The 26156-nt window shown below is 55.8% G+C and overlaps 1 protein-coding gene across 1 annotated transcript in view; it reads right to left on the reverse strand.

Moving 5' to 3' along the window:
* ATRNL1 (attractin like 1) overlaps positions 1-26156 on the reverse strand; it is a 1189422-nt gene that overhangs the window by 911131 nt on the left and 252135 nt on the right. The window contains exons 6-8 of the mRNA XM_073684631.1: positions 25161-25335; positions 24765-24861; positions 16637-16892 (exon numbers count right to left, since the gene is read on the reverse strand). Of these exons, the coding sequence (XP_073540732.1) occupies positions 16637-16892; positions 24765-24861; positions 25161-25335 (528 nt within the window). The remainder of the gene's footprint in view (positions 1-16636; positions 16893-24764; positions 24862-25160; positions 25336-26156) is intronic.

The following is a 26156-nucleotide window of genomic DNA, read 5'->3' on the forward strand; positions in this document are numbered from 1 at the left end:
TCCGCGGACCTGTGCCCTCCGTGGACCCGCCCTATGCCCTCCGCGGACACGCCCTGTGCCCTCCGCGGACCTGTGTCCTCCGAGGACGGGCCCTGTGCCCTCCGTGGACCGGCCCTGTGCCATCCGCGGACAGGCCCTGTGCCCTCCACGGACCGGCCCTGTGCCCTCCGCAGATCTGTGCCCTACGAGGACCGGCCCTGAGCCATCCGCAGACCGGCCCTGTGCCCTACACAGACCGGCCCTGTGCCCTACATGGACCAGCCCTGTGCCCTCCACGGACCTGTGCCCTCCGAGGACCCGCCCTGTGCTTTCCGGGGACCGGCCCTGTGCCCTCCGCGGACACGCCCTGTGCCCTCCGCGGACCTGTGTCCTCCGAGGACCGGCCCTGTGCCATCCACGGACAGGCCCTGTGCCATCCGCGGACAGGCCCTGTGCCCTCCACGGACCGGCCCTGTGCCCTCTGCGGATCTGTGCCCTACGAGGACCGGCCCTGTGCCATCCGCAGACCGGCCCTGTGCCCTACATGGACCGGCCCTGTGCCCTCCACGGACCTGTGCCCTCCGAGGACCCGCCCTGTGCTTTCCGGGGACCGGCCCTGTGCCCTCCGTGGACCAGCCCTGTGCCCTCCGTGGACCAGCCCTGTGCCCTCCGTGGACCAGCCCTATGCCCTCTGGGGACCTGCCCTGTGCCCTCCGAGGACACGCCCTGTGCCCTCCGCAGACGGGCCCTGTGCCCTCCGAGGACCGGCCCTGTGCCCTCTGTGGACCGGCCCTGTGCCCTCCGCGGACCTGTGCCCTCCGTGGACCGGCCCTGTGCCCTCCGCGGACCTGTGCCCTCCGTGGACCGGCCCTGTGCCCTCCGCGGACCTGTGCCCTCCGTGGACCCGCCCTATGCCCTCCAAGGACCCACTCTGTGCCCTCCGCGGACACGCCCTGTGCCCTCCGCGGACCGGCCCTGTGCCATCCGCGGACCGGCCCTGTGGCCTCCGCGGATCTGTGCCCTCCGAGGACCAGCCCTGTGCCATACGCAGACCAGCCCTGTGCCCTACACGGACCGGCCCTGTGCCCTCCACGGACCTGTGCCCTCCGAGGACCCGCCCTGTGCTCTCCGGGGATCGGCCCTGTGCCCTCCAATGACCGGCCCTGTGCCCTCCGTGGACCGGCCCTGTGCCCTCCGTGGACCGGCCCTGTGCCCTCCGGGGACCGGCCCTGTGCCCTCTGTGGATTTATAGCAATAATCCTTGTGATACATTGTAACGTGCGAGAAATAAGCTGTGAATATCGAGAGTATAACCCCCACCCTCCGCCTCGCAGGATCGGCCGCACCACGAGTCACCTTCAGCCGCTCGCTCAGCGGCGGAGGTTTTATGAGGTATTTCTAACCGAAACCAAAATAAATTTCCCTCTGGACGAGAACAGAAAAAAAAGGAAAAGCTTTATGATCCAAGTTAGTAAAACCGCCATATAATTCCCCTCCAGAGATTGATAACGGGGCTGGCAGCGATCACAGGGAGTGCAGGAGGAAAGGGCACTCACCATCCACAGGGAGAGGGTGGGGGTCCGCTCTAATGCAGGGACCCCCAACAATTAACCCCCAGCGCTTACACTGAATGACTTCATCCATAACTGAGAGGTGACCGGAGAAGAACAGAAATAAAGGGACAGTGCCCAATATCAAGAAACTGCCAGCCTCACCCCAACAGGACGTGTCCACCAGCAGAATAGTGAGCGCAGCTCTGGAGTATAATACAGGAGGTAACTCAGGATCAGTAATGTAATGTATGTACACAGTGACTGCACCAGCAGAATAGTGAGTGCAGCTCTGGAGTATAATACAGGATGTAACTCAGGATCAGTAATGTAATGTATGTACACAGTGACTGCACCAGCAGAATAGTGAGTGCAGCTCTGGAGTATAATGCAGGATGTAACTCAGGATCAGTAATGTAATGTATGTACACAGTGACTGCACCAGCAGAATAGTGAGTGCAGCTCTGGAGTATAATACAGGAGGTAACTCAGGATCAGTAATGTAATGTATGTACACAGTGACTGCACCAGCAGAATAGTGAGTGCAGCTCTGGAGTATAATACAGGATGTAACTCAGGATCAGTAATGTAATGTATGTACACAGTGACTGCACCAGCAGAATAGTGAGTGCAGCTCTGGAGTATAATACAGGATGTAACTCAGGATCAGTAATGTAATGTATGTACACAGTGACTGCACCAGAAGAATAGTGAGTGCAGCTCTGGAGTATAATACAGGAGGTAACTCAGGATCAGTAATGTAATGTATGTACACAGTGACTGCACCAGCAGAATAGTGAGTGCAGCTCTGGAGTATAATACAGGAGGTAACTCAGGATCAGTAATGTAATGTATGTACACAGTGACTGCACCAGCAGAATAGTGAGTGCAGCTCTGGAGTATAATACAGGAGGTAACTCAGGATCAGTAATGTAATGTATGTACACAGTGACTGCACCAGCAGAATAGTGAGTGCAGCTCTGGAGTATAATACAGGAGGTAACTCAGGATCAGTAATGTAATGTATGTACACAGTGACTGCACCAGCAGAATAGTGAGTGCAGCTCTGGAGTATAATACAGGATGTAACTCAGGATCAGTAATGTAATGTATGTACACGGTGACTGCACCAGCAGAATAGTGAGTGCAGCTCTGGAGTATAATACAGGAGGTAACACAGGATCAGTAATGTAATGTATGTACACAGTGACTGCACCAGCAGAATAGTGAATGCAGCTCTGGAGTATAATACAGGAGGTAACTCAGGATCAGTAATGTAATGTATGTACACAGTGACTGCATCAGCAGAATAGTGAGTGCAGCTCTGGGGTATAATACAGGATGTAACTCAGGATCAGTAATATAATGTATGTACACAGTGACTGCACCAGCAGAATAGTGAGTGCAGCTCTGGAGTATAATACAGGATGTAACTCAGGATCAGTAATGTAATGTGTGTACACAGTGACTGCACCAGCAGAATAGTGAGTGCAGCTCTGGAGTATAATACAGGATGTAACTCAGGATCAGTAATGTAATGTATGTACACAGTGACTGCACCAGCAGAATAGTGACTGCAGCTCTGGAGTATAATACAGGATGTAACTCAGGATCAGTAATGTAATGTATGTACACAGTGACTGCACCAGCAGAATAGTGAGTGCAGCTCTGGAGTATAATACAGGATGTAACTCAGGATCAGTAATGTAATGTATGTACACAGTGACTGCACCAGCAGAATAGTGACTGCAGCTCTGGAGTATAATACAGGATGTAACTCAGGATCAGTAATGTAATGTATGTACACAGTGACTGCACCAGCAGAATAGTGAGTGCAGCTCTGGAGTATAATACAGGATGTAACTCAGGATCAGTAATGTATGTACACAGTGACTGCACTAGCAGAATAGTGAGTGCAGCTCTGGAGTATACCCCAGTATTAGTAATGCATTTACTCTGTATAGTTTCCTCCAGTTACTGATCACGTCCTGTGTGTGATGATGTAGATCTCTCAGGACGCGGCTTATGACCATTTCTTGCTTTGATCTTTTCACAGGTAATCGGAGGTGACAAGCTGCTGCTGGTCTAGGACTCCGCAGGATGTGACATGAGACAGTCGCCCACAAGTCGCCTCTGCGGAGAGCGCCCGCTGTCAATCCCAGGTGATAGGTTACATGTATCATAGTGACTGATGATGGACAGCGGACTCCTCCCTACATGGGGCCGGCAATAAGGGGGTTAAAGGCAATGAACAAGCACCGGACTGCCCCGTCTCCCCTGTTATCAGCGGCCATCTACCTGCCTGGTGCTGCCCCGTTTCACCTGTTATCAGCGGCCATCTACCTGCCTGGTGCTGCCCCGTTTCACCTGTTATCAGCGGCCATCTACCTGCCTGGTGCTGTCCCGTCTCCCCTGTTATCAGCGGTCATCTACCTGCCTGGTGCTGCCCCGTCTCATCTGTTATCAGCGGTCATCTACCTACCTGGTGCTGCCCCGTTTCACCTGTTATCAGCGGCCATCTACCTGCCTGGTGCTGCCCCGTCTCACCTGTTATCAGCAGCCATCTACCTGCCTGGTCCTGCCCCGTCTCACCTGTTATCAGCAGCCATCTACCTGCCTGGTGCTGCCCCGTCTCACCTGTTATCAGCAGCCATCTACCTGCCTGGTGCTGCCCCGTCTCACCTGTTATCAGCAGCCATCTACCTGCCTGGTGCTGCCCCGTCTCACCTGTTATCAGCAGCCATCTACCTGCCTGGTGCTGCCCCGTCTCACCTGTTATCAGCGGTCATCTACCTACCTGGTGCTGCCCCGTCTCCCCTGTTATCAGCAGCCATCTACCTGCCTGGTGCTGCCCCGTCTCACCTGTTATCAGCAGCCATCTACCTGCCTGGTGCTGCCCCGTCTCACCTGTTCTCAGCAGCCATCTACCTGCCTGGTGCTGCCCCGTCTCACCTGTTATCAGCAGCCATCTACCTGCCAGGTGCTGCCCAGTCTCACCTGTTATCAGCAGCCATCTACCTGCCTGGTGCTGCCCCGTCTCACCTGTTATCAGCAGCCATCTACCTGCCTGGTGCTGCCCCGTCTCACCTGTTATCAGCAGCCATATACCTGCCAGGTGCTGCCCCGTCTCACCTGTTATCAGCAGCCATCTACCTGCCAGGTGCTGCCCCGTCTCACCTGTTATCAGCGGCCACCTACCTGCCTGGTGCTGCTCCGTCTCCCCTGTTATCAGCGGCCATCTACCTGCCTGGTGCTGCCCCATCTCACCTGTTATCAGCGGCCACCTACCTGCCTGGTGCTGCCCCGTCTCACCTGTTATCAGCAGCCATCTACCTGCCAGGTGCTGCCCAGTCTCACCTGTTATCAGCAGCCATCTACCTGCCTGGTGCTGCCCCGTCTCACCTGTTATCAGCAGCCATCTACCTGCCTGGTGCTGCCCCGTCTCACCTGTTATCAGCAGCCATCTACCTGACAGGTGCTGCCCCGTCTCACCTGTTATCAGCAGCCATCTACCTGCCAGGTGCTGCCCCGTCTCACCTGTTATCAGCGGCCACCTACCTGCCTGGTGCTGCTCCGTCTCCCCTGTTATCAGCGGCCATCTACCTGCCTGGTGCTGCCCCATCTCACCTGTTATCAGCGGCCACCTACCTGCCTGGTGCTGCCCCGTCTCACCTGTTATCAGCAGCCATCTACCTGCCAGGTGCTGCCCAGTCTCACCTGTTATCAGCAGCCATCTGCCTGCCTGGTGCTGCCCCGTCTCACCTGTTATCAGCAGCCATCTACCTGCCTGGTGCTGCCCCGTCTCACCTGTTATCAGCAGCCATCTACCTGACAGGTGCTGCCCCGTCTCACCTGTTATCAGCAGCCATCTACCTGCCAGGTGCTGCCCCGTCTCACCTGTTATCAGCGGCCACCTACCTGCCTGGTGCTGCTCCGTCTCCCCTGTTATCAGCGGCCATCTACCTGCCTGGTGCTGCCCCATCTCACCTGTTATCAGCGGCCACCTACCTGCCTGGTGCTGCCCCGTCTCCCCTGTTATCAGCAGCCATCTACCTGCCTGATGCTGCCCCGTCTCCCCTGTTATCAGCAGCCATCTACCTGCCTGGTGCTGCCCCGTTTCACCTGTTATCAGCGGCCATCTACCTGCCTGGTGCTACCAAGTCTCACCTGTTATCAGCAGACACCTACCTGCCTGGTGCTGCCCCGTCTCACCTGTTATCAGCAGCCATCTACCTGCCAGGTGCTGCCCCGTCTCACCTGTTATCAGCGGCCACCTACCTGCCTGGTGCTGCTCCGTCTCCCCTGTTATCAGCGGCCATCTACCTGCTTGGTGCTGCCCCGTCTCACCTGTTATCAGCGGCCACCTACCTGCCTGGTGCTGCCCCGTCTCCCCTGTTATCAGCGGCCATCTACCTGCCTGATGCTGCCCCGTCTCCCCTGTTATCAGCAGCCATCTACCTGCCTGGTGCTGCCCCGTTTCACCTGTTATCAGCGGCCATCTACCTGCCTGGTACTGCCCCGTCTCACCTGTTATCAGCGGCCATCTACCTGCCTGGTGCTGCCCCGTCTCACCTGTTATCAGCGGCCATCTACCTGCCTGGTGCTGCCAAGTCTCACCTGTTATCAGCGGCCATCTACCTGCCTGGAGCTGCCCCGTCTACCCTGTTATCAGCAGCCATCTACCTGCCTGGTGCTGCCCCGTCTCACCTGTTATCAGCAGCAATCTACCTGCCTGGTGCTGTCCCGTTTCCCCTGTTATCAGCGGCCATCTACCTGCCTGGTGCTGCCCCGTCTCACCTATTATTAGCAGCCATCTACCTGCCTGGTGCTGCCCCGTCTCACCTGTTATCAGCGGCCATCTACCTGCTCAGTGCTGCCCCGTCTCACCTGTTATCAGCAGCCATCTACCTGCCTGGTGCTGTCCCGTCTCCCCAGTTATCAGCGGCCATCTACCTGCCTGGTGCTGCCCCGTCTCCCCTGTTATCAGCGGACATCTACCTGCCTGGTGCTGCCCCGTCTGCCCTGTTATTAGCAGCCATCTACCTGCCTGGTGCTGCCCCGTCTCACCAGTTATCAGCAGCCATCTACCTGCCTGGTGCTGCCCCGTCTCACTTGTTCTCAGCAGCCATCTACCTGCCTGGTGCTGCCCCGTCTCACCTGTTATCAGCAGCCATCTACCTGCCTGGTGCTGCCCCATCTCACCTGTTATCAGCGGCCATCTACCTGCCTGGTGCTGCCCCGTCTCCCCGTTATCAGCAGCCATCTACCTGCCTGGTGCTGCCCCGTCTCCCCTGTTATCAGCGGCCATCTACCTGCCTGGTGCTGCCCCGTCTGCCCTGTTATCAGCGGCCATCTACCTGCCTGGTGCTGCCCAGGCTCTCCTGTTATCAGCAGCCATCTACCTGCCTGGTGCTGTCCCGTCTGCCCTGTTATCAGCAGCCATCTACCTGCCTGGTACTGCCCCGTCTCACCTGTTATCAGCAGCCATCTACCTGCCTGGTGCTGCCCCATCTCACCTGTTATCAGCGGCCATCTACCTGCCTGGTGCTGCCCCGTCTCACCAGTTATCAGCGGCCATCTACCTGCCTGGTGCTGCCCCGTCTCCCCTGTTATCAGCAGCCATCTACCTGCCTGGTGCTGCCCCGTCTCACCTGTTATCAGCGGCCATCTACCTGCCTGGTGCTGCCCTGTCTCCCCTGTTATAAGCGGCCATCTACCTGCCTGGAACTGCCCCGTCTCACCTGTTATCAGAAGCCATCTACCTGTCTGGTGCTGCCCCGTCTCACCTGTTATCCGCAGCCATCTACCTGCCTGGTGCTGCCCCGTCTCACCTGTTATCAGCAGCCATCTACATGCCTGGTGCTGCCCCGTTTCACCTGTTATCAGCGGCCATCTACCTGCCTGGTGCTGCCCAGTCTCACCTGTTATCAGCGGCCATCTACCTGCCTGGTGCTGCCCCGTCTCACCTGTTATCAGCAGCCATCTACCTGCCTGGTGCTGCCCCGTTTCCCCTGTTATCAGCGGCCATCTACCTGCCTGGTGCTGCCCAGTCTCACCTGTTATCAGCGGCCATCTACCTGCCTGGTGCTGCCCCGTCTCACCTGTTATCAGCGGCTATCTACCTGCCTGGTGCTGCCCCGTCTCCCCAGTTATCAGAAGCTATCTACCTGTTTGGTGCTGCCCCGTCTCACCTTTTATCAGCGGCCATCTACCTGCCTGGTGCTGCCCCGTCTCCCCTGTTATCAGCAGCCATCTACCTGCCTGGTGCTGCCCCGTCTCCCCTGTTATCAGCGGCCATCTACCTGCCTGGTGCTGCCCCGTCTCCCCTGTTATCAGCGGCCACCTACCTGCCTGGTGCTGCCCCGTCTCCCCTGTTATCAGCGGCCATCTACCTGCCTGGTGCTGCCCCGTCTCCCCTGTTATCAGCGGCCATCTACCTGCCTGGTGCTGCCCCGTCTCACCTGTTATCAGCAGCCACCTGCCTGCCTGATGCAGCCCCGTCTCCCCTGTTATCAGCGGCCATCTACCTGCCTGGTGCTGCCCCGTCTCCCCTGTTATCAGCGGCCATCTACCTGCCTGGTGCTGCCCCGTCTCCCCTGTTATCAGCGGCCATCTACCTGCCTGGTGCTGCCCCGTCTCACCTGTTATCAGCAGCCATCTGCCTGCCTGATGCAGCCCCGTCTCCCCTGTTATCAGCGGCCATCTACCTGCCTGGTGCTGCCCCGTCTCCCCTGTTATCAGCGGCCATCTACCTGCCTGGTGCTGCCCCGTCTCCCCTGTTATCAGCGGCCATCTACCTGCCTGGTGCTGCCCCGTCTCACCTGTTATCAGCGGTCATCTACCTGCCTGGTCCTGCCCCGTCTCCCCTGTTATCAGTGGCCATCTACCTGCCTGGTGCTGCCCCGTCTCCCCTGTTATCAGCGGCCATCTACCTGCCTGATGCTGCCCCGTCTCCCCTGTTATCAGTGGCCATCTACCTGCCTGGTGCTGCCCCGTCTCACCTGTTATCAGCAGCCATCTACCTGCCTGGTGCTGCCCTGTCTCCCCTGTTATCAGCAGCCATCTACCTGCCTGATGCTGCCCCTCTGCCCTGTTATCAGCGGCCATCTACCTGCCTGGTGCTGCCCCGTCTCCCCTGTTATCAGTGGCCATCTACCTGCCTGGTGCTGCCCCGTCTCACCTGTTATCAGCAGCCATCTACCTGCCTGGTGCTGCCCTGTCTCCCCTGTTATCAGCAGCCATCTACCTGCCTGGTGCTGCCCCTCTGCCCTGTTATCAGCGGCCATCTACCTGCCTGGTGCTGCCCCGTCTCACCTGTTATCAGTCGCCATCTGCCTGCCTGGTGCTGCCCCGTCTCCCCTGTTATCAGCGGCCATCTACCTGCCTGGTGCTGCCCCGTCTCCCCTGTTATCAGCAGCCATCTACCTGCCTGGTGCTGCCCCTCTGCCCTGTTATCAGCGGCCATCTACCTGCCTGGTGCTGCCCCGTCTCACCTGTTATCAGCAGCCATCTGCCTGCCAGGTGCTGCCCCGTCTCACCTGTTATCAGCGGCCATCTACCTGCTCAGTGCTGCCCCGTCTCACCTGTTATCAGCAGCCATCTACCTGCCTGGTGCTGCCCCGTCTCACCTGTTATCAGCGGCCATCTACCTGCCTGGTGCTGCCCCGTCTCACCTGTTATCAGCAGCCATCTACCTGCCAGGTGCTGCCCCGTCTCACCTGTTATCAGCGGCCATCTACCTGCTCAGTGCTGCCCCGTCTCACCTGTTATCAGCAGCCATCTACCTGCCTGGTGCTGCCCCGTCTCACCTGTTATCAGCAGCCATCTACCTGCCTGGTGCTGCCCCGTCTCACCTGTTATCAGCGGCCATCTACCTGCTCAGTGCTGCCCTGTCTCACCTGTTATCAGCAGCCATCTACCTGCCTGGTGCTGTCCCGTCTCCCCAGTTATCAGCGGCCATCTACCTGCCTGGTGCTGCCCCGTCTCCCCTGTTATCAGCAGCCATCTACCTGCCTGGTGCTGCCCCGTCTCACCTGTTATCAGCGGCCATCTACCTGCTCAGTACTGCCCCGTCTCACCTGTTATCAGCAGCCATCTACCTGCCTGGTGCTGTCCCGTCTCCCCAGTTATCAGCGGCCATCTACCTGCCTGGTGCTGCCCCGTCTCCCCTGTTATCAGCGGCCATCTACCTGCCTGGTGCTGCCCCGTCTCCCCTGTTATCAGCGGCCATCTACCTGCCTGGTGCTGCCCTGTCTCCCCTGTTATCAGCGGCCATCTACCTGCCTGGTGCTGCCCTGTCTCCCCTGTTATCAGCAGCCATCTACCTGCCTGGTGCTGCCCTGTCTCCCCTGTTATCAGCAGCCATCTACCTGCCTGGTGCTGTCCCGTCTCCCCAGTTATCAGCGGCCATCTACCTGCCTGGTGCTGCCCAGTCTCACCTGTTATCAGCAGCCATCTACCTGCCTGGTGCTGCCCCGTCTCACCTGTTATCAGCAGCCATCTACCTGCCTGGTGCTGCCCCGTCTCACCTGTTATCAGCAGCCATATACCTGCCAGGTGCTGCCCCGTCTCCCCTGTTATCAGCGGCCATCTACCTGCCTGGTGCTGCCCCGTCTCCCCTGTTATCAGCAGCCATCTACCTACCTGGTGCTGCCCCGTCTCCCCTGTTATCAGCGGTCATCTACCTGCCTGGTCCTGCCCCGTCTCCCCTGTTATCAGTGGCCATCTACCTGCCTGGTGCTGCCCCGTCTCCCCTGTTATCAGCGGCCATCTACCTGCCTGATGCTGCCCCGTCTCCCCTGTTATCAGTGGCCATCTACCTGCCTGGTGCTGCCCCGTCTCCCCTGTTATCAGTGGCCATCTACCTGCCTGGTGCTGCCCCGTCTCACCTGTTATCAGCAGCCATCTACCTGCCTGGTGCTGCCCTGTCTCCCCTGTTATCAGCAGCCATCTACCTGCCTGGTGCTGCCCCTCTGCCCTGTTATCAGCGGCCATCTACCTGCCAGGTGCTGCCCCGTCTCACCTGTTATCAGCGGCCATCTACCTGCTCAGTGCTGCCCCGTCTCACCTGTTATCAGCAGCCATCTACCTGCCTGGTGCTGCCCCGTCTCACCTGTTATCAGCGGCCATCTACCTGCCTGGTGCTGCCCCGTCTCACCTGTTATCAGCGGCCATCTACCTGCCTGGTGCTGCCCCGTCTCACCTGTTATCAGCGGCCATCTACCTGCTTAGTGCTGCCCTGTCTCACCTGTTATCAGCAGCCATCTACCTGCCTGGTGCTGTCCCGTCTCCCCAGTTATCAGCGGCCATCTACCTGCCTGGTGCTGCCCCGTCTCCCTTGTTATCAGCAGCCATCTACCTGCCTGGTGCTGCCCCGTCTCACCTGTTATCAGCGGCCATCTACCTGCTCAGTGCTGCCCCGTCTCACCTGTTATCAGCAGCCATCTACCTGCCTGGTGCTGTCCCGTCTCCCCAGTTATCAGCGGCCATCTACCTGCCTGGTGCTGCCCCGTCTCCCCTGTTATCAGCAGCCATCTACCTGCCTGGTGCTGCCCCGTCTCCCCTGTTATCAGCGGCCATCTACCTGCCTGGTGCTGCCCCGTCTTCCCTGTTATCAGCGGCCATCTACCTGCCTGGAACTGCCCTGTCTCCCCTGTTATCAGCGGCCATCTACCTGCCTGGTGCTGCCCCGTCTCACCTGTTATCAGCGGTCATCTACCTGCCTGGTCCTGCCCCGTCTCACCTGTTATCAGCAGCCATCTACCTGCCTGGTGCTGCCCTGTCTCCCCTGTTATCAGCGGCCATCTACCTGCCTGGTGCTGCCCCGTCTCACCTGTTATCAGCAGCCATCTACCTGCCTGGTGCTGCCCCGTCTCACCTGTTATCAGCAGCCATCTACCTGCCTGGTGCTGCCCCGTCTCCCCTGTTATCAGCGGCCATCTACCTGCCTGGTGCTGCCCTGTCTCCCCTGTTATCAGCAGCCATCTACCTGCCTGGTGCTGTCCCGTCTCCCCAGTTATCAGCGGCCATCTACCTGCCTGGTGCTGCCCCGTCTCCCCTGTTATCAGCGGCCATCTACCTGCCTGGTGCTGCCCCGTCTCCCCTGTTATCAGCGGCCATCTACCTACCTGGTGCTGCCCCGTCTCCCCTGTTATCAGCAGCCATCTACCTGCCTGGTGCTGCCCCGTCTCCCCTGTTATCAGCAGCCATCTACCTGCCTGGTGCTGCCCCGTCTCACCTGTTATCAGCAGCCATCTACCTGCCTGGAACTGCCCCGTCTCACCTGTTATCAGCGGCCATCTACCTGCCTGGTGCTGTCCCGTCTCACCTGTTATCAGCAGCCATCTACCTGCCTGGTGCTGCCCCGTCTCACCTGTTATCAGCAGCCATCTACCTGCCTGGTGCTGTCCCGTCTCACCTGTTATCAGCAGCCATCTACCTGCCTGGTGCTGCCCCGTCTCACCTGTTATCAGCAGCCATCTACCTGCCTGGTGCTGCCCCGTCTCCCCTGTTATCAGCGGCCATCTACCTGCCTGGTGCTGCCCTGTCTCCCCTGTTATCAGCAGCCATCTACCTGCCTGGTGCTGTCCCGTCTCCCCAGTTATCAGCGGCCATCTACCTGCCTGGTGCTGCCCCGTCTCCCCTGTTATCAGCGGCCATCTACCTGCCTGGTGCTGCCCCGTCTCCCCTGTTATCAGCGGCCATCTACCTACCTGGTGCTGCCCCGTCTCCCCTGTTATCAGCAGCCATCTACCTGCCTGGTGCTGCCCCGTCTCCCCTGTTATCATCAGCCATCTACCTGCCTGGTGCTGCCCCGTCTCACCTGTTATCAGCAGCCATCTACCTGCCTGGAACTGCCCCGTCTCACCTGTTATCAGCGGCCATCTACCTGCCTGTTGCTGTCCCGTCTCACCTGTTATCAGCAGCCATCTACCTGCCTGGTGCTGCCCCGTCTCACCTGTTATCAGCAGCCATCTACCTGCCTGGTGCTGTCCCGTCTCACCTGTTATCAGCAGCCATCTACCTGCCTGGTGCTGCCCCGTCTCACCTGTTATCAGCAGCCATCTACCTGCCTGGTGCTGCCCCGTTTCACCTGTTATCAGCAGCCATCTACCTGCCTGGTGCTGCCCCGTTTCACCTGTTATCAGCGGCCATCTACCTGCCTGGTGCTGTCCCGTCTCACCTGTTATCAGCAGCCATCTACCTGCCTGGTACTGCTCCGTCTCCCCTGTTATCAGTGGCCATCTACCTGCCTGGTGCTGTCCCGTCTCACCTGTTATCAGCAGCCATCTACCTGCCTGGTGCTGTCCCGTCTCACCTGTTATCAGCAGCCATCTACCTGCCTGGTGCTGTTCCGTCTCCCCTGTTATCAGTGGCCATCTACCTGCCTGGTGCTGCCCCGTCTCACCTGTTATCAGCAGCCATCTACCTGCCTGGTGCTGCCCCGTCTCCCCTGTTATCAGTGGCCATCTACCTGCCTGGTGCTGCCCCGTCTCCCCTGTTATCAGCGGCCATCTACCTGCCTGGTGCTGCCCCTCTGCCCTGTTATCAGCGGCCATCTACCTGCCTGGTGCTGCCCCGTCTCACCTGTTATCAGTCGCCATCTGCCTGCCTGGTGCTGCCCCGTCTCCCCTGTTATCAGCGGCCATCTACCTGCCTGGTGCTGCCCCGTCTCCCCTGTTATCAGCAGCCATCTACCTGCCTGGTGCTGCCCCTCTGCCCTGTTATCATCGGCCATCTACCTGCCTGGTGCTGCCCCGTCTCACCTGTTATCAGCAGCCATCTACCTGCCAGGTGCTGCCCCGTCTCACCTGTTATCAGCGGCCATCTACCTGCTCAGTGCTGCCCCGTCTCACCTGTTATCAGCAGCCATCTACCTGCCTGTTGCTGCCCCGTCTCACCTGTTATCAGCGGCCATCTACCTGCCTGGTGCTGCCCCGTCTCACCTGTTATCAGCGGCCATCTACCTGCTCAGTGCTGCCCTGTCTCACCTGTTATCAGCAGCCATCTACCTGCCTGGTGCTGTCCCGTCTCCCCAGTTATCAGCGGCCATCTACCTGCCTGGTGCTGCCCCGTCTCCCCTGTTATCAGCAGCCATCTACCTGCCTGTTGCTGCCCCGTCTCACCTGTTATCAGCGGCCATCTACCTGCTCAGTGCTGCCCCGTCTCACCTGTTATCAGCAGCCATCTACCTGCCTGGTGCTGTCCCGTCTCCCCAGTTATCAGCAGCCATCTACCTGCCTGGTGCTGTCCCGTCTCCCCAGTTATCAGCGGCCATCTACCTGCCTGGTGCTGCCCCGTCTCCCCTGTTATCAGCGGCCATCTACCTGCCTGGTGCTGTCCCGTCTCCCCTGTTATCAGCAGCCATCTACCTACCTGGTGCTGCCCCGTCTCCCCTGTTATCAGCGGTCATCTACCTGCCTGGTCCTGCCCCGTCTCCCCTGTTATCAGTGGCCATCTACCTGCCTGGTGCTGCCCCGTCTCCCCTGTTATCAGCGGCCATCTACCTGCCTGATGCTGCCCCGTCTCCCCTGTTATCAGTGGCCATCTACCTGCTTGGTGCTGCCCCGTCTCACCTGTTATCAGCAGCCATCTACCTGCCTGGTGCTGCCCTGTCTCCCCTGTTATCAGCAGCCATCTACCTGCCTGGTGCTGCCCCTCTGCCCTGTTATCAGCGGCCATCTACCTGCCTGGTGCTGCCCCATCTCCCCTGTTATCAGTGGCCATCTACCTGCCTGGTGCTGCCCCGTCTCACCTGTTATCAGCAGCCATCTACCTGCCTGGTGCTGCCCTGTCTCCCCTGTTATCAGCAGCCATCTACCTGCCTGGTGCTGCCCCTCTGCCCTGTTATCAGCGGCCATCTACCTGCCTGGTGCTGCCCCGTCTCACCTGTTATCAGCAGCCATCTACCTGCCAGGTGCTGCCCCGTCTCACCTGTTATCAGCGGCCATCTACCTGCTCAGTGCTGCCCCGTCTCACCTGTTATCAGCAGCCATCTACCTGCCTGGTGCTGCCCCGTCTCACCTGTTATCAGCGGCCATCTACCTGCCTGGTGCTGCCCCGTCTCACCTGTTATCAGCAGCCATCTACCTGCCTGGAACTGCCCCGTCTCACCTGTTATCAGCGGCCATCTACCTGCCTGGTGCTGTCCCGTCTCACCTGTTATCAGCAGCCATCTACCTGCCTGGTGCTGCCCCGTCTCACCTGTTATCAGCAGCCATCTACCTGCCTGGTGCTGTCCCGTCTCACCTGTTATCAGCAGCCATCTACCTGCCTGGTGCTGCCCCGTCTCACCTGTTATCAGCAGCCATCTACCTGCCTGGTGCTGTCCCGTCTCACCTGTTATCAGCAGCCATCTACCTGCCTGGTGCTGCCCCGTCTCACCTGTTATCAGCAGCCATCTACCTGCCTGGTGCTGTCCCGTCTCACCTGTTATCAGCAGCCATCTACCTGCCTGGTGCTGCTCCGTCTCCCCTGTTATCAGTGGCCATCTACCTGCCTGGTGCTGCCCCGTCTCACCTGTTATCAGCAGCCATCTACCTGCCTGGTGCTGCCCCGTTTCACCTGTTATCAGCGGCCATCTACCTGCCTGGAACTGCCCCGTCTCACCTGTTATCAGCAGCCATCTACCTGCCTGGTGCTGCCCCGTCTCACCTGTTATCAGCGGCCATCTACCTGCCTGGTGCTGCCCCGTCTCACCTGTTATCAGCGGCCATCTACCTGCCTGGTGCTGCCCCGTCTCACCTGTTATCAGCAGCCATCTACCTGCCTGGTGCTGCCCCGTCTCACCTGTTATCAGCGGCCATCTACCTGCCTGGAACTGCCCCGTCTCACCTGTTATCAGCGGCCATCTACCTGCCTGGAACTGCCCCGTCTCACCTGTTATCAGCGGCCATCTACCTGCCTGGTGCTGCCCCGTCTCACCTGTTATCAGCGGCCATCTACCTGCCTGGAACTGCCCCGTCTCACCTGTTATCAGCAGCCATCTACCTGCCTGGTGCTGCCCCGTCTCACCTGTTATCAGCGGCCATCTACCTGCCTGGTGCTGCCCCGTCTCCCCTGTTATCAGCGGCCATCAACCTGCCTGGTGCTGCCCTGTCTCCCCTGTTATCAGCAGCCATCTACCTGCCTGGTGCTGTCCCGTTTCCCCAGTTATCAGCGGCCATCTACCTGCCTGGTGCTGCCCCGTCTCCCCTGTTATCAGCGGCCATCTACCTGCCTGGTGCTGCCCCGTCTCCCCTGTTATCAGCAGCCATCTACCTACCTGGTGCTGCCCCGTCTCCCATGTTATCAGCAGCCATCTACCTGCCTGGTGCTGCCCCGTCTCCCCTGTTATCAGCAGCCATCTACCTGCCTGGTGCTGCCCCGTCTCCCCTGTTATCAGCAGCCATCTACCTGCCTGGTGCTGCCCCGTCTCACCTGTTATCAGCGGCCATCTACCTGCCTGGTGCTGCCCCGTTTCACCTGTTATCAGCGGCCATCTACCTGCCTGGTGCTGCCCCGTTTCACCTGTTATCAGCGGCCATCTACCTGTCTGGTGCTGCCCCGTTTCACCTGTTATCAGCAGCCATCTACCTGCCTGGTGCTGCCTCGTCTCCCCTGTTATCAGCAGCCATCTACCTGCCTGGTGCTGCCCTGTCTCCCCTGTTATCAGCAGCCATCTACCTGCCTGGTGCTGCCCCGTCTCCCCTGTTATCAGTGGCCATCTACCTGCCTGGTGCTGTCCCGTCTCACCTGTTATCAGCGGCCATCTACCTGCCTAGTGCTGTCCCGTTTCACCTGTTATCAGCGGCCATCTACATGCCTGGTGCTGCCCCGTCTCCCCTGTTATCAGTGGCCATCTACCTGCCTGGTGCTGTCCCGTCTCCCCTGTTATCAGCGGCCATCTACCTGCCTGGAACTGCCCCGTCTCACCTGTTATCAGCGGCCATCTACCTGCCTGGTGCTGTCCCGTCTCACCTGTTATCAGCGGCCATCTACCTGCCTGGTGCTGCCCCGTCTCACCTGACTCCGCTATGATATATGGTGGTATTACCCTCGTCTGCGGCCCCAGAGGATTTTCTCCCCTCCCCCCATCATACAGGACCCCCGGTCAGTGCTGGACTCACGCAGGTAATACTCCTGGACGTTGCTGATGTAGCCGTAGACGGCGGAATACCCGAATATGACGACCATGGTGACCTCGCGGCTGTCCAGCTCCAGGATGTGTGCCGTGTGCCCCTCCACCGCGTAGTGCTGCCCGTGATTCAGGACCAGCGGCGCCCGCGCGCTCCACGACTGGCTGGAGATGTCGAACACCCAGAGCTCATTGGTGACATTGCCCCCGCCGGCCTCGGTCTTCCCTCCGTACATGTAGATCTCATCCTGTAGGAAGAGAAGAGTGGGACGGCATTATATCACAGCGGCACAACGTCCCCGTGACAGGACTGGGGCAGGAGGAGGATAGGAGTAGTAGTCGTGCGCTGTGGGGCAGCTGTGAGCGGACGGTGAGATTCTAGGAGCAGCGGATCATTCGTTACACTGTATCTGCGGTGATTTATGGCTCCGGCCGCTGCCCGGTGTCGTCCTTCCTCTTCTCATCCACATTCTCAGGGTTATTGTGACAATATGTCAGCGGCGCCGTCTCCTCCGCGAGTGACAGCGCTGAAGCTGAAGGCGTAACACGCGGTGAGATAAGACCGGATAGAAGCCCCCCGCCGAGGCTAATTACAGGCAGATGGCGACGAGCGGATTACCGGGATCTCATCCCCCATAATCTGATAATAAACATTAGTTCTCAGCGAGCGGCGGCTCCGAGCCGGGGACACGGAAAGTCAGAGCGCGGGTGTATCATTGTGCCGGACGGCGGGGTCTGCGAGGTGCATGTGTCCGCGTCCCCCAATCTGAGAACACAGCCCCCCAATCTGAGAACACGGCCGCAGCCCCCCAATCTGAGAACACAGCCCACCAATCTGAGAACACGGAAGCAGCCCCCCAATCTGAGAACACAGCCCGCCAATCTGAGAACACGGCCGTGGTCCACCAATCTGAGAACACAGCCCACCAATCTGAGAACACGGCCGTGGCCCCCCAATCTGAGAACACAGCCCACCAATCTGAGAACACGGCCGTGGCCCCCCAATCTGAAAACACAGCCCACCAATCTGAGAACACAGCCCACCAATCTTAGAACACGGCTGCGGCCCCCCAATCGGAGAGGGCGGAAGTGTAACACTAAATACCAGGCGGTGGAGTCTGCGAGGTGCATGTGGCCGCAGCCCCCCAATCTGAGAGCGCGGGAGTGTAACACTGTAAACCGGATGGTGGGGTCCGACAGGCATATGTTCGCAGCCCCCCAATCTGAGAGCACGGCCGTGGCCCTCCAATCTGAGAGTGCGGCCCCCCAATCTGAGAGTGCGGCCCCCAATCTGAGAGTGCGGCCCCCCAATCTGAGAGTGCGGCCCCCAATCTGAGAGTGCGGCCCCCCAATCTGAGAGTGCGGCCCCCCAATCTGAGAGCACGGCGCACCCTGACACACGGGGATCCGCTGACTCCTAAGACGCAGCTGCCGATTCTTCATCTGTTGTTTCCGTCTTTCTTCTCGTCTTCGGCGCCCGATCTCGGATGACTGCGGCACAGATGGGAAGACGCCGTCGTTGTGCCGATCACCGCCGAGCTGCCGGACAATTGTACAAAAGTATCGCGACTTTCCGAAAAGCCAGAATCAGCCAAAAATGGAGAAATAATGAGAAGTAATGAGAACCGCGGCCGGAAGGTCGAGAAAACGCAGAAGACGACGAGGACCGAGAACTAACGGAAAAAGGAGCAAAACAAAAGCCCTGAGGGGCTGTTACAGCTGCATCCAGCACAAATGCCCCTGAGAGTTTGTTACAATGTATCGGTCTGTGGATTTTCTGCACAAGATGCAATTGTAACAAACCCTCTGCTGGATGAGCAGAATGTGATGGTATTACTCACTGACAGCAAACAGAGATCATGGAAACATGATAAAGTGAAGCAGAGATTATGCATGGAGGAACTACAGGTCCCAGCAGGGCTGCCAAGATGAGGGCAGCTCCAGAGGTGACTGGAGGATAAGACACGATGTATCAGCAGAATAGTGACTACATCCCGTCTTATCCTCCAGTCACCTCCAGAGCTGCACTCACTATTCTGCTGTTACATCCTGTCTTATCCTCCAGTCACCTCCAGAGCTGCAGTCACTATTCTGCTGTTACATCCTGTCTTATCCTCCAGTCACCTCCAGAGCTGCAGTCACTATTCTGCTGTTACATCAGATCTTATCCTCCAGTCACCTCCAGAGCTGCAGTCACTATTCTGCTGTTACATCATGTCTTATCCTCCAGTCACCTCCAGAGCTGCAGTGACTTTTCTGCTGTTACATCCTGTCTTATCCTCCAGAGCTGCAGTCACTATTTTGCTGTTACTTCATGGCTATACTCCAGCCGTCTCCAGAGCTGCGGTCACTATTCTGCTGTTACATCATGTCTTGTTGTCACGTGTGTGTCAGAGGTGACAGACAGTCGCCCTGCAGTTGGTTGCAGGAGATCTCTACATTTGGCATTACAGACACCTTCTTAGAGGCTGGCTGTCTCTAAGACCCAGCAGCTACCTCCCTCTGGTAATTAGCTCCCTGGCCTGGGAGTATAAATACCTGCTGTGTTTCAGAGGGAAGTGCCAGCGATATTCATTACTACTTGTAAAAGCTTTAGCAAGAGCAGTACTTCGTCCTCTATGGAGCTTAAGGATGCGTGTGCATTTGTCTGGAGTCGTCTAAAGCTAAGCAATTCCCCCATGTTTGTCTACCCTTGTTGTCTATATAGTTTAGTTGAGATCGACTAGTGCTCATCTCCTCCCTTCCCTAGCCTTAGCCATACGCCAGGGAAAGACAGGGCGAGGCAAGCGTGCGGCGATTGGTGAAGAGCCAATATAGGGACGTTAGGGGAGACAGGGTGAGAGTAGATCAACTTAGGAGGTCTCCACTCCCCCCTTTCCCTATAGTCTGGGCTCCCTTTCCCTCTGTGTTGCACTAAGTCTTTCCTTCACCTTGCGTGACATTATCGCTGGCTGAGCACATTTTGAAAAGGAAAAAAAAAAATGACACTTCGGTTTTTTTTTTCTCTGTGTGTTTTTGAGTGTGCACCATTTTTTTTCCTTTCTCCTTGGTATGGGATCAGTTGCAGAACTGCGCAGTCTGTCTCTGGAGGTGAATGACCTCCGCTGTGAGGTTCAGCAGCAGCATCAGCGTTTACAGGTCGCTAATGTGGGGGTCTCTGCAGGTAGGCCTGTCCAGCCTGAACCCAAGGTCGCCCTCCCGGACAGGTTTTCAGGAGGTAGGGAGAAGTATTTTGTATTCCAGGAGGCCTGAAAACTGTATTTTAAACTTCGTCCCTACTCCTCTGGAAATGAAGAGCTACGGGTTGGCATTGTGATCTCTCTACTGCAGGGAGGTCCTCAGTCCTGGGCGTTTTCGTTACCGCAGGACTTAGTTTGTCTCCAGTCTGTGGATGGGTTTTTCGGAGCTCTGGTCCTCATCTATGATGACCCTGACCGAGTCGCCTTGGCTGAGTTTAGGCTACGTCGCCTTCAGCAGGGGATTCGATCAGTGGAGACGTACAGATCTGAATTCCGTAGATGGGCGACGGATTCCAAATGGAAGGACTCAGCCCTTAGAAGTCAATTTTGTGAGGGTCTTACTGAAAGGTTGAAAGATGCCTTGGCTGTACATGATACCCCTCAGTCCTTGGAGGCTGCCATGTCGTTGGCCATACGTCTTGATAGACGCCTTCGGGATAGATGGGTGAGACCACCTTCTCCCGGGCCTTCTTGTCGGGGTTGTGTACCTCTGCCGGGGAAGCGGTCTAGGCGTGAGCCAGTACTGGGGGAGGTGGAGGAACCCATGCAGTTAGGGGGTGTCTCTACATCATACATCTCCCCGGAGATTCGCAGGAAAAAAGGCGTATGTTTTTTTTTTTGTGGGAAAAAGGGACACTTTGTTGGGACCTGTCCTTCAATTCCTAAACAACAGGAGACTTGATTAACTCTTGGTAGTCGAGAGTTGGATAAACAAGGGGTGCACGTGTGGTCAAACTGCAGTTCCCACTTTGTCCTGATGGCAGAGGTGGTGCTAGAGAGCAAAACCGATAAAATTTCTGTGTTTGTTGACAGTGGAGCTGGAGTCAGCATGGTTGATGCTGAGTTTGTGAAAACTCATGGTCTTTCTTGCTGTACTTTAGCTGAACCTATTTCCATCTTCACCATCGACTCGGCGCTACTGGCTCAGAAAGCATTTACTCAGATTGTACACAATGTGAAACTGAGGGTGGGGTCAGTTGATTGTGAAATAATCCCTTGCTATGTCCTTGACAATCTTCCCACACCTATTGTTTTGGGTATTCCTTGGCTTGTTAAACATAATCCATTGGTGGATTGGCAAACCGGGGAGATTATTGAATGGGGAGATTACTGCCATGAGAACTGCTTAGATATTTCCATTGCTGCTGTCTCTACGGAAATATGACCTGCTTTTCTGTCTGGTTTTGAGGACATTTTTTCTGAGGGGGTGTCAGGATTTGCCTCCTCATCGTGCTTATGACTGTCCTATTAACCTGACCCCCGGAGCTAAACTACCGAAGTCCAGACTGCATACTCTTTGTGGCCCTGAGAGACAAGCCATGAAGGATTTCATTGCGGAAAGTCTGGAGAAGGGACATATCAGACCCTCATCTTCGCCCGTGGCGGCAGAGTTCTTCTTTGTGAAGAAAAAATATGGTGGTCTACGTCCCTGTTTAGATTTCCAGGAATTAAATCAAATTACCATCCGGGATCCATACCCTCTTCCTCTGATTCCTGATTTGTTCAGCCAGGTTGTGGGAGATAAGGTTTTCTCCAAGTTGGATTTAAGGGGAGTCTACAACCTGGTTAGAATCAGAGAAGGGGACGAAAGGAAGACAGCGTTCAATACCCCGGAAGGACATTTCGAGAGTCTGGTTATGCCTTTCGGTTTGACCAATGCACCTGCGGTGCTCCAGCATTTCATAAATGATATTTTCCATCATTTGGTGGGCAGGTTTGTGGTGATCTATCTGGACGATATTTTGGTTTATTCACCTGATTTTGAGACACATCGGGGGCATGTTAAGCAGATGCTCCAGATATTAAGGGATAAACTTTATGCCAAACTGGAAAAATGTGTTTTCGCTGTTCAGGAGGTGCAGTTTTTGGGGTACTTGTTGTCATTTTCGGGTTTACGGATGGATCCGGAGAAGATCCGTGCAGTCCTTGACTGGGACCGTGAACTTGAAGGCTCTACAACGTTTTCTGGGCTTTACTAATTTTTACCGGAAATTCATCCAAAATTACTCAGTTATAGTGAAACCCCTCACGGACATGACTAGGAAGGGGTCTGATTTATCCAAATGGTCGGATGCTTCCCTCCAGGCTTTTTATTCCTTAAAGAATCATTTTGCCACTGCATCTATACTCAGTCACCCCGATGTTTCCCTTTATTGTGGAGGTTGATGGGTCGGATGTCGGGGTTGGGGCTGTGTTGTTTCAGGGTCCGTCCCCTGGTAAATGGCGTCCATGCGCCTTCTTTTCTAAAAAATTGTCTTTGGCTGAGAGAAATTATGACGTGGGTAATAGGGAACTTTTGTTGATCAAATTGGCGTTCGAGGAATGGCGACATTGGTTGGAGGGGGCTGTCCATCCTATTACTGTTATTACTGACCATAAGAACCTGTCATATCTCCAGTCAGCTAAACGTCTCAACCCCAGGAAAGCCAGATGGTCCCTGCTTATTACTAGGTTCAATTTTGTTGTCAATTTTTGTCCAGGGTCAAAAACGTCAAGGCTGATGCTTTGTCCCAGAGCTTCCCTGGTGGTGGTGACCGTGAGAACCCTGCCCCGATATTACAGAAGGGGGTAGTCATTTCGTCACTTTATCCTAAACTGGAGGGTGAGGTGTTGGAGGCTCAGGGGGACACCCCGGCCTCTTGCCCTTCAGGAAAGTTATTTGCACCATCTAATCTGTGCCGCAAAGTAATTAAGGAACATCATAACTCGGTGCTTGCTGGGCATCCAGGTGGTAAGGCAACCGCGGACCTCCTCTCTCGTCGTTTTTGGTGGCCGGGGTTGCATCAGGATGTAATTGAACACATAGCTGCTTGCAGTACTTGCAAGCATTCTGAGGTTTCACACACCCGTCCGTCTGGTACTCTTCTTCCATGGATTTTATTACTGACCTATCGGTTTCTGCAGGCAAAACGGTGGTTTTGGTGGTAGTAGACAGGTTCAGTAGAATGGTTCACTTCGTCGCATTGCCTGCACTTCCCAATGCCAAGACACTTGCTCGGGTGTTCATAAATGAGATTGTGAAGCTTCACGGGGTTCCCTCCGTTGTGGTGTCAGATTGGGGGACCCAGTTTGTTTCCAAGTTCTGGATTGGGGGTGCAGCTGTCCTTTTCCTCTGCCTTCCACCCTCAGTCGAATGGTCAGACCGAGCATGTCATTCAGAATTTGGAGACCTACCGAAAATCAGGAGGATTGGGCATCCTACTTACCGCTGGCAGAAATTGCCATTAATAATCATCGTCAATAATCCACTGGCAGGTCCCGTTCTTCGGTGTATATGGTTATCATCCACAGTTTGGTACTTTCAGTGGTGGAGGAGCTTCAGGAGTTCCTGAGGAGGAACGGTTTGCTTCGTCGCTCTCCTCGATATGACAGGGTGTTCGGAGTAATTTGAAGATCATGGGAGACAGGTATAAACGTATGGCTGACAGAAAATGCTTGCCAGGTCCGGACCTGAATGTGAATGACTGTGTGGTTGTCTACCAGGAATATAAGATTGAAAGTTCCTTCTTGGAAGCTGGGACCTAGGTTTATTGGTCCCTATACAATAACCGCCGTCATTAACCCAGCAGCGTTTCGTCTTGAACTTCCTCAGGCCCTTAGGACCCACAATGTTTTCCACAGGTCCTTACTCAAGAAGTATGTGGAACCTCTTGAGCTCTCGCCTCTACCACCGTCCCCAGTAATGGTTGATGGTAATCTGGAGTTCCAGATTTCGAGGATTGTAGATTCTCGCCTCCAGCGTCGTTCTCTACAATACTTGGTGCACTGAAAGGGTTATGGTCCAGAGGAGAGGATGTGGGTTTCTGCATCAGAGGTGAACGCTCCCAGGTTGGTTCGTTCATTTCACACCTCTTATCCTGAGAAACCCGGACCTGAGTGTCCGGAGGCCACTTGCAAAGGGAGGGGGGGGGGTACTGTCACGGGTGTGTCAGAAGTGACAGACAGTCGCCCTGCAGTTGGTTGCAGTAGATCTGTACGTTTGGCATTACAGACACCTTCTTAGAGGCTGTCTCTAAGACCCAGTGGATACCTCCCTCTGGCTAATTAACTCCCTGCCTGTGTGTATATATACCTGCTGTGTTTCAGAGGGAGGTGCCGGCGATATTCATTACTACTTGTGAAGCTTAGCAGGAGCAGTACTTCGTCCTCTCTGGAGCTTGAGTACGTGTGTGCATTTGTCTGGAGTGGACTAAAGCTAAGCTATTTCCCCCTCTTTGTTCACCCTTGTTGTCTATAGTGTTTAGTGGACATCGACTAGTGCTCATCCCCTCCCTTCCCTAGCCTTAGCCATACGCTAGGGAAAGACAAGGCGAGGCACGCGTGTGGAGACTGGTGAAGAGCCAATACAGGGACGTTAGGGGAGATAGGGTGACGCTAGATCAACCAAGGAGGTCTCCACCTCCCCCCTTTCCCTAGTGTCTGGGCTCCCTTTCCCTCTTCCCTATGTGTTGCACTAAGTCTTTCCCACACCTTGCATGAAATTTATCCTCCAGTCACCTCCACAGATGCACTCACTATTCTGCTGTTACATTGTGTCTTATCCTCCAGTCACCTCCAAAGCTGCAGTCAGGTGACAACAATCTATTACTCCCTGTTATCAGCCTTTACTAGCGGAGGTGACTGTAGGACTCTGTTATCAGCCATGACTGTAGTTTTGTCTCACCCTCATCAGTTATACAGTGATGTGGAGTCCAGACGTGCACTGCTGCCATCTGGTGGCTGAGTTTAGGTATGACATGTGAATTCACGTCTTTTCTCGCTGATTAATACTTCGGCTTTCCTGTGGCGCAGGTTACATGGGGCGACGCTATAGGGCGACGTTCTTATCATACGGAGACACAGCACCGGACTAAGAAGTAGAGATTAGGAGATGGAGCCCACCTGGTGCAGCGCCAGCGAGTGCCCGTATCTCTGCTGGGGGGCGGCTTGTGCGGGGCTCACAGGGACCACGTTCCAGATGCTGCTCTCCACGTTGTAGCTGGAAAACACAAAACGCGACATTCACAGGCACCGAGCAGCTCCAGGATCAGACATAACATTAACTGCGATTATACATGAATGGTGGTGCGGGAATATGGCGGCATGGTGCCCTCACCGACGGTCCGAGCGGAGCTGTAGTTGCCGCCATGTTGTTTGTCACCGGACTTTCCCATATATGGACAGAAATAATAATTGGCTGAGAAGAACATTCCCAACACAGCCGGGAGTGAAGCGCGGCCCTGTACCTGGACCTCCCCAAAACACAGACAAACAGTCAGACATCAGGGGGGCACTTACTTTAACACCATCTGGAGCGAGCTGTAATTGAAAGCGTAGCCCCCGATCACCCACATGAACTTTCCATGCATCACGGCTTTGTGGGAGGCGCGTCCGACCGACGGGCTGAACGGCTTCACATTGGGCAGGATCCAGTAAGATTCGGTGGAGGGGACACTGAGCGAGCAGTCAGGACCTGAGGAGCGAGGAGAACGGCGCGGTCACAGGACGGACGAGAGACGGGAGCAAAATAACAAAGAAACACTGTAATCACCACTAGATGTCAGTATAAAATCCACCACTAGATGTCAGTGTAACGCTAAAATCACCACTAGATGTCAGTATACTGCTATAATCACCACTAGATGTCAGTATAACACTATAATCATCACTAGATGTCAGTATAACACTATAATCACCACTAGATGTCAGTATAACACTATAATCACCACTAGATGTCAGTATAACGCTATAATCACCACTAGATGTCAGTATAACGCTAAAATCACCACTAGATGTCAGTATAACGCTACAATCACCACTAGATGTCAGTATAACGCTATAATCACCACTAGATGTCAGTATAACGCTATAATCACCATTAGATGTCAGTATAACACTATAATCACCACTAGATGTCAGTATACTGCTATAATCACCATTAGATGTCAGTATAACGCTATAATCACCACTAGATGTCAGTATAACGCTATAATCACCATTAGATGTCAGTATAACACTATAATCACCACTAGATGTCAGTATATCACTATAATCACCACTAGATGTCAGTATACTGCTATAATCACCATTAGATGTCAGTATAACGCTATAATCACCATTAGATGTCAGTATAACGCTATAATCACCACTAGATGTCAGTATAACACTATAATCACCACTAGATGTCAGTATAACACTATAATCACCACTAGATGTCAGTATAACATCCACCACTAGATGTCAGTATAACGCTATAATCACCACTAGATGTCAGTATAACGCTACAATCACCAC

This window comes from Phyllobates terribilis, unplaced genomic scaffold (genome assembly GCF_046119375.1).
Source record: "Phyllobates terribilis strain yellow unplaced genomic scaffold, ASM4611937v1 Scaffold_5__5_contigs__length_657084704, whole genome shotgun sequence".
Taxonomy (NCBI): Eukaryota; Metazoa; Chordata; class Amphibia; order Anura; family Dendrobatidae; genus Phyllobates; species Phyllobates terribilis.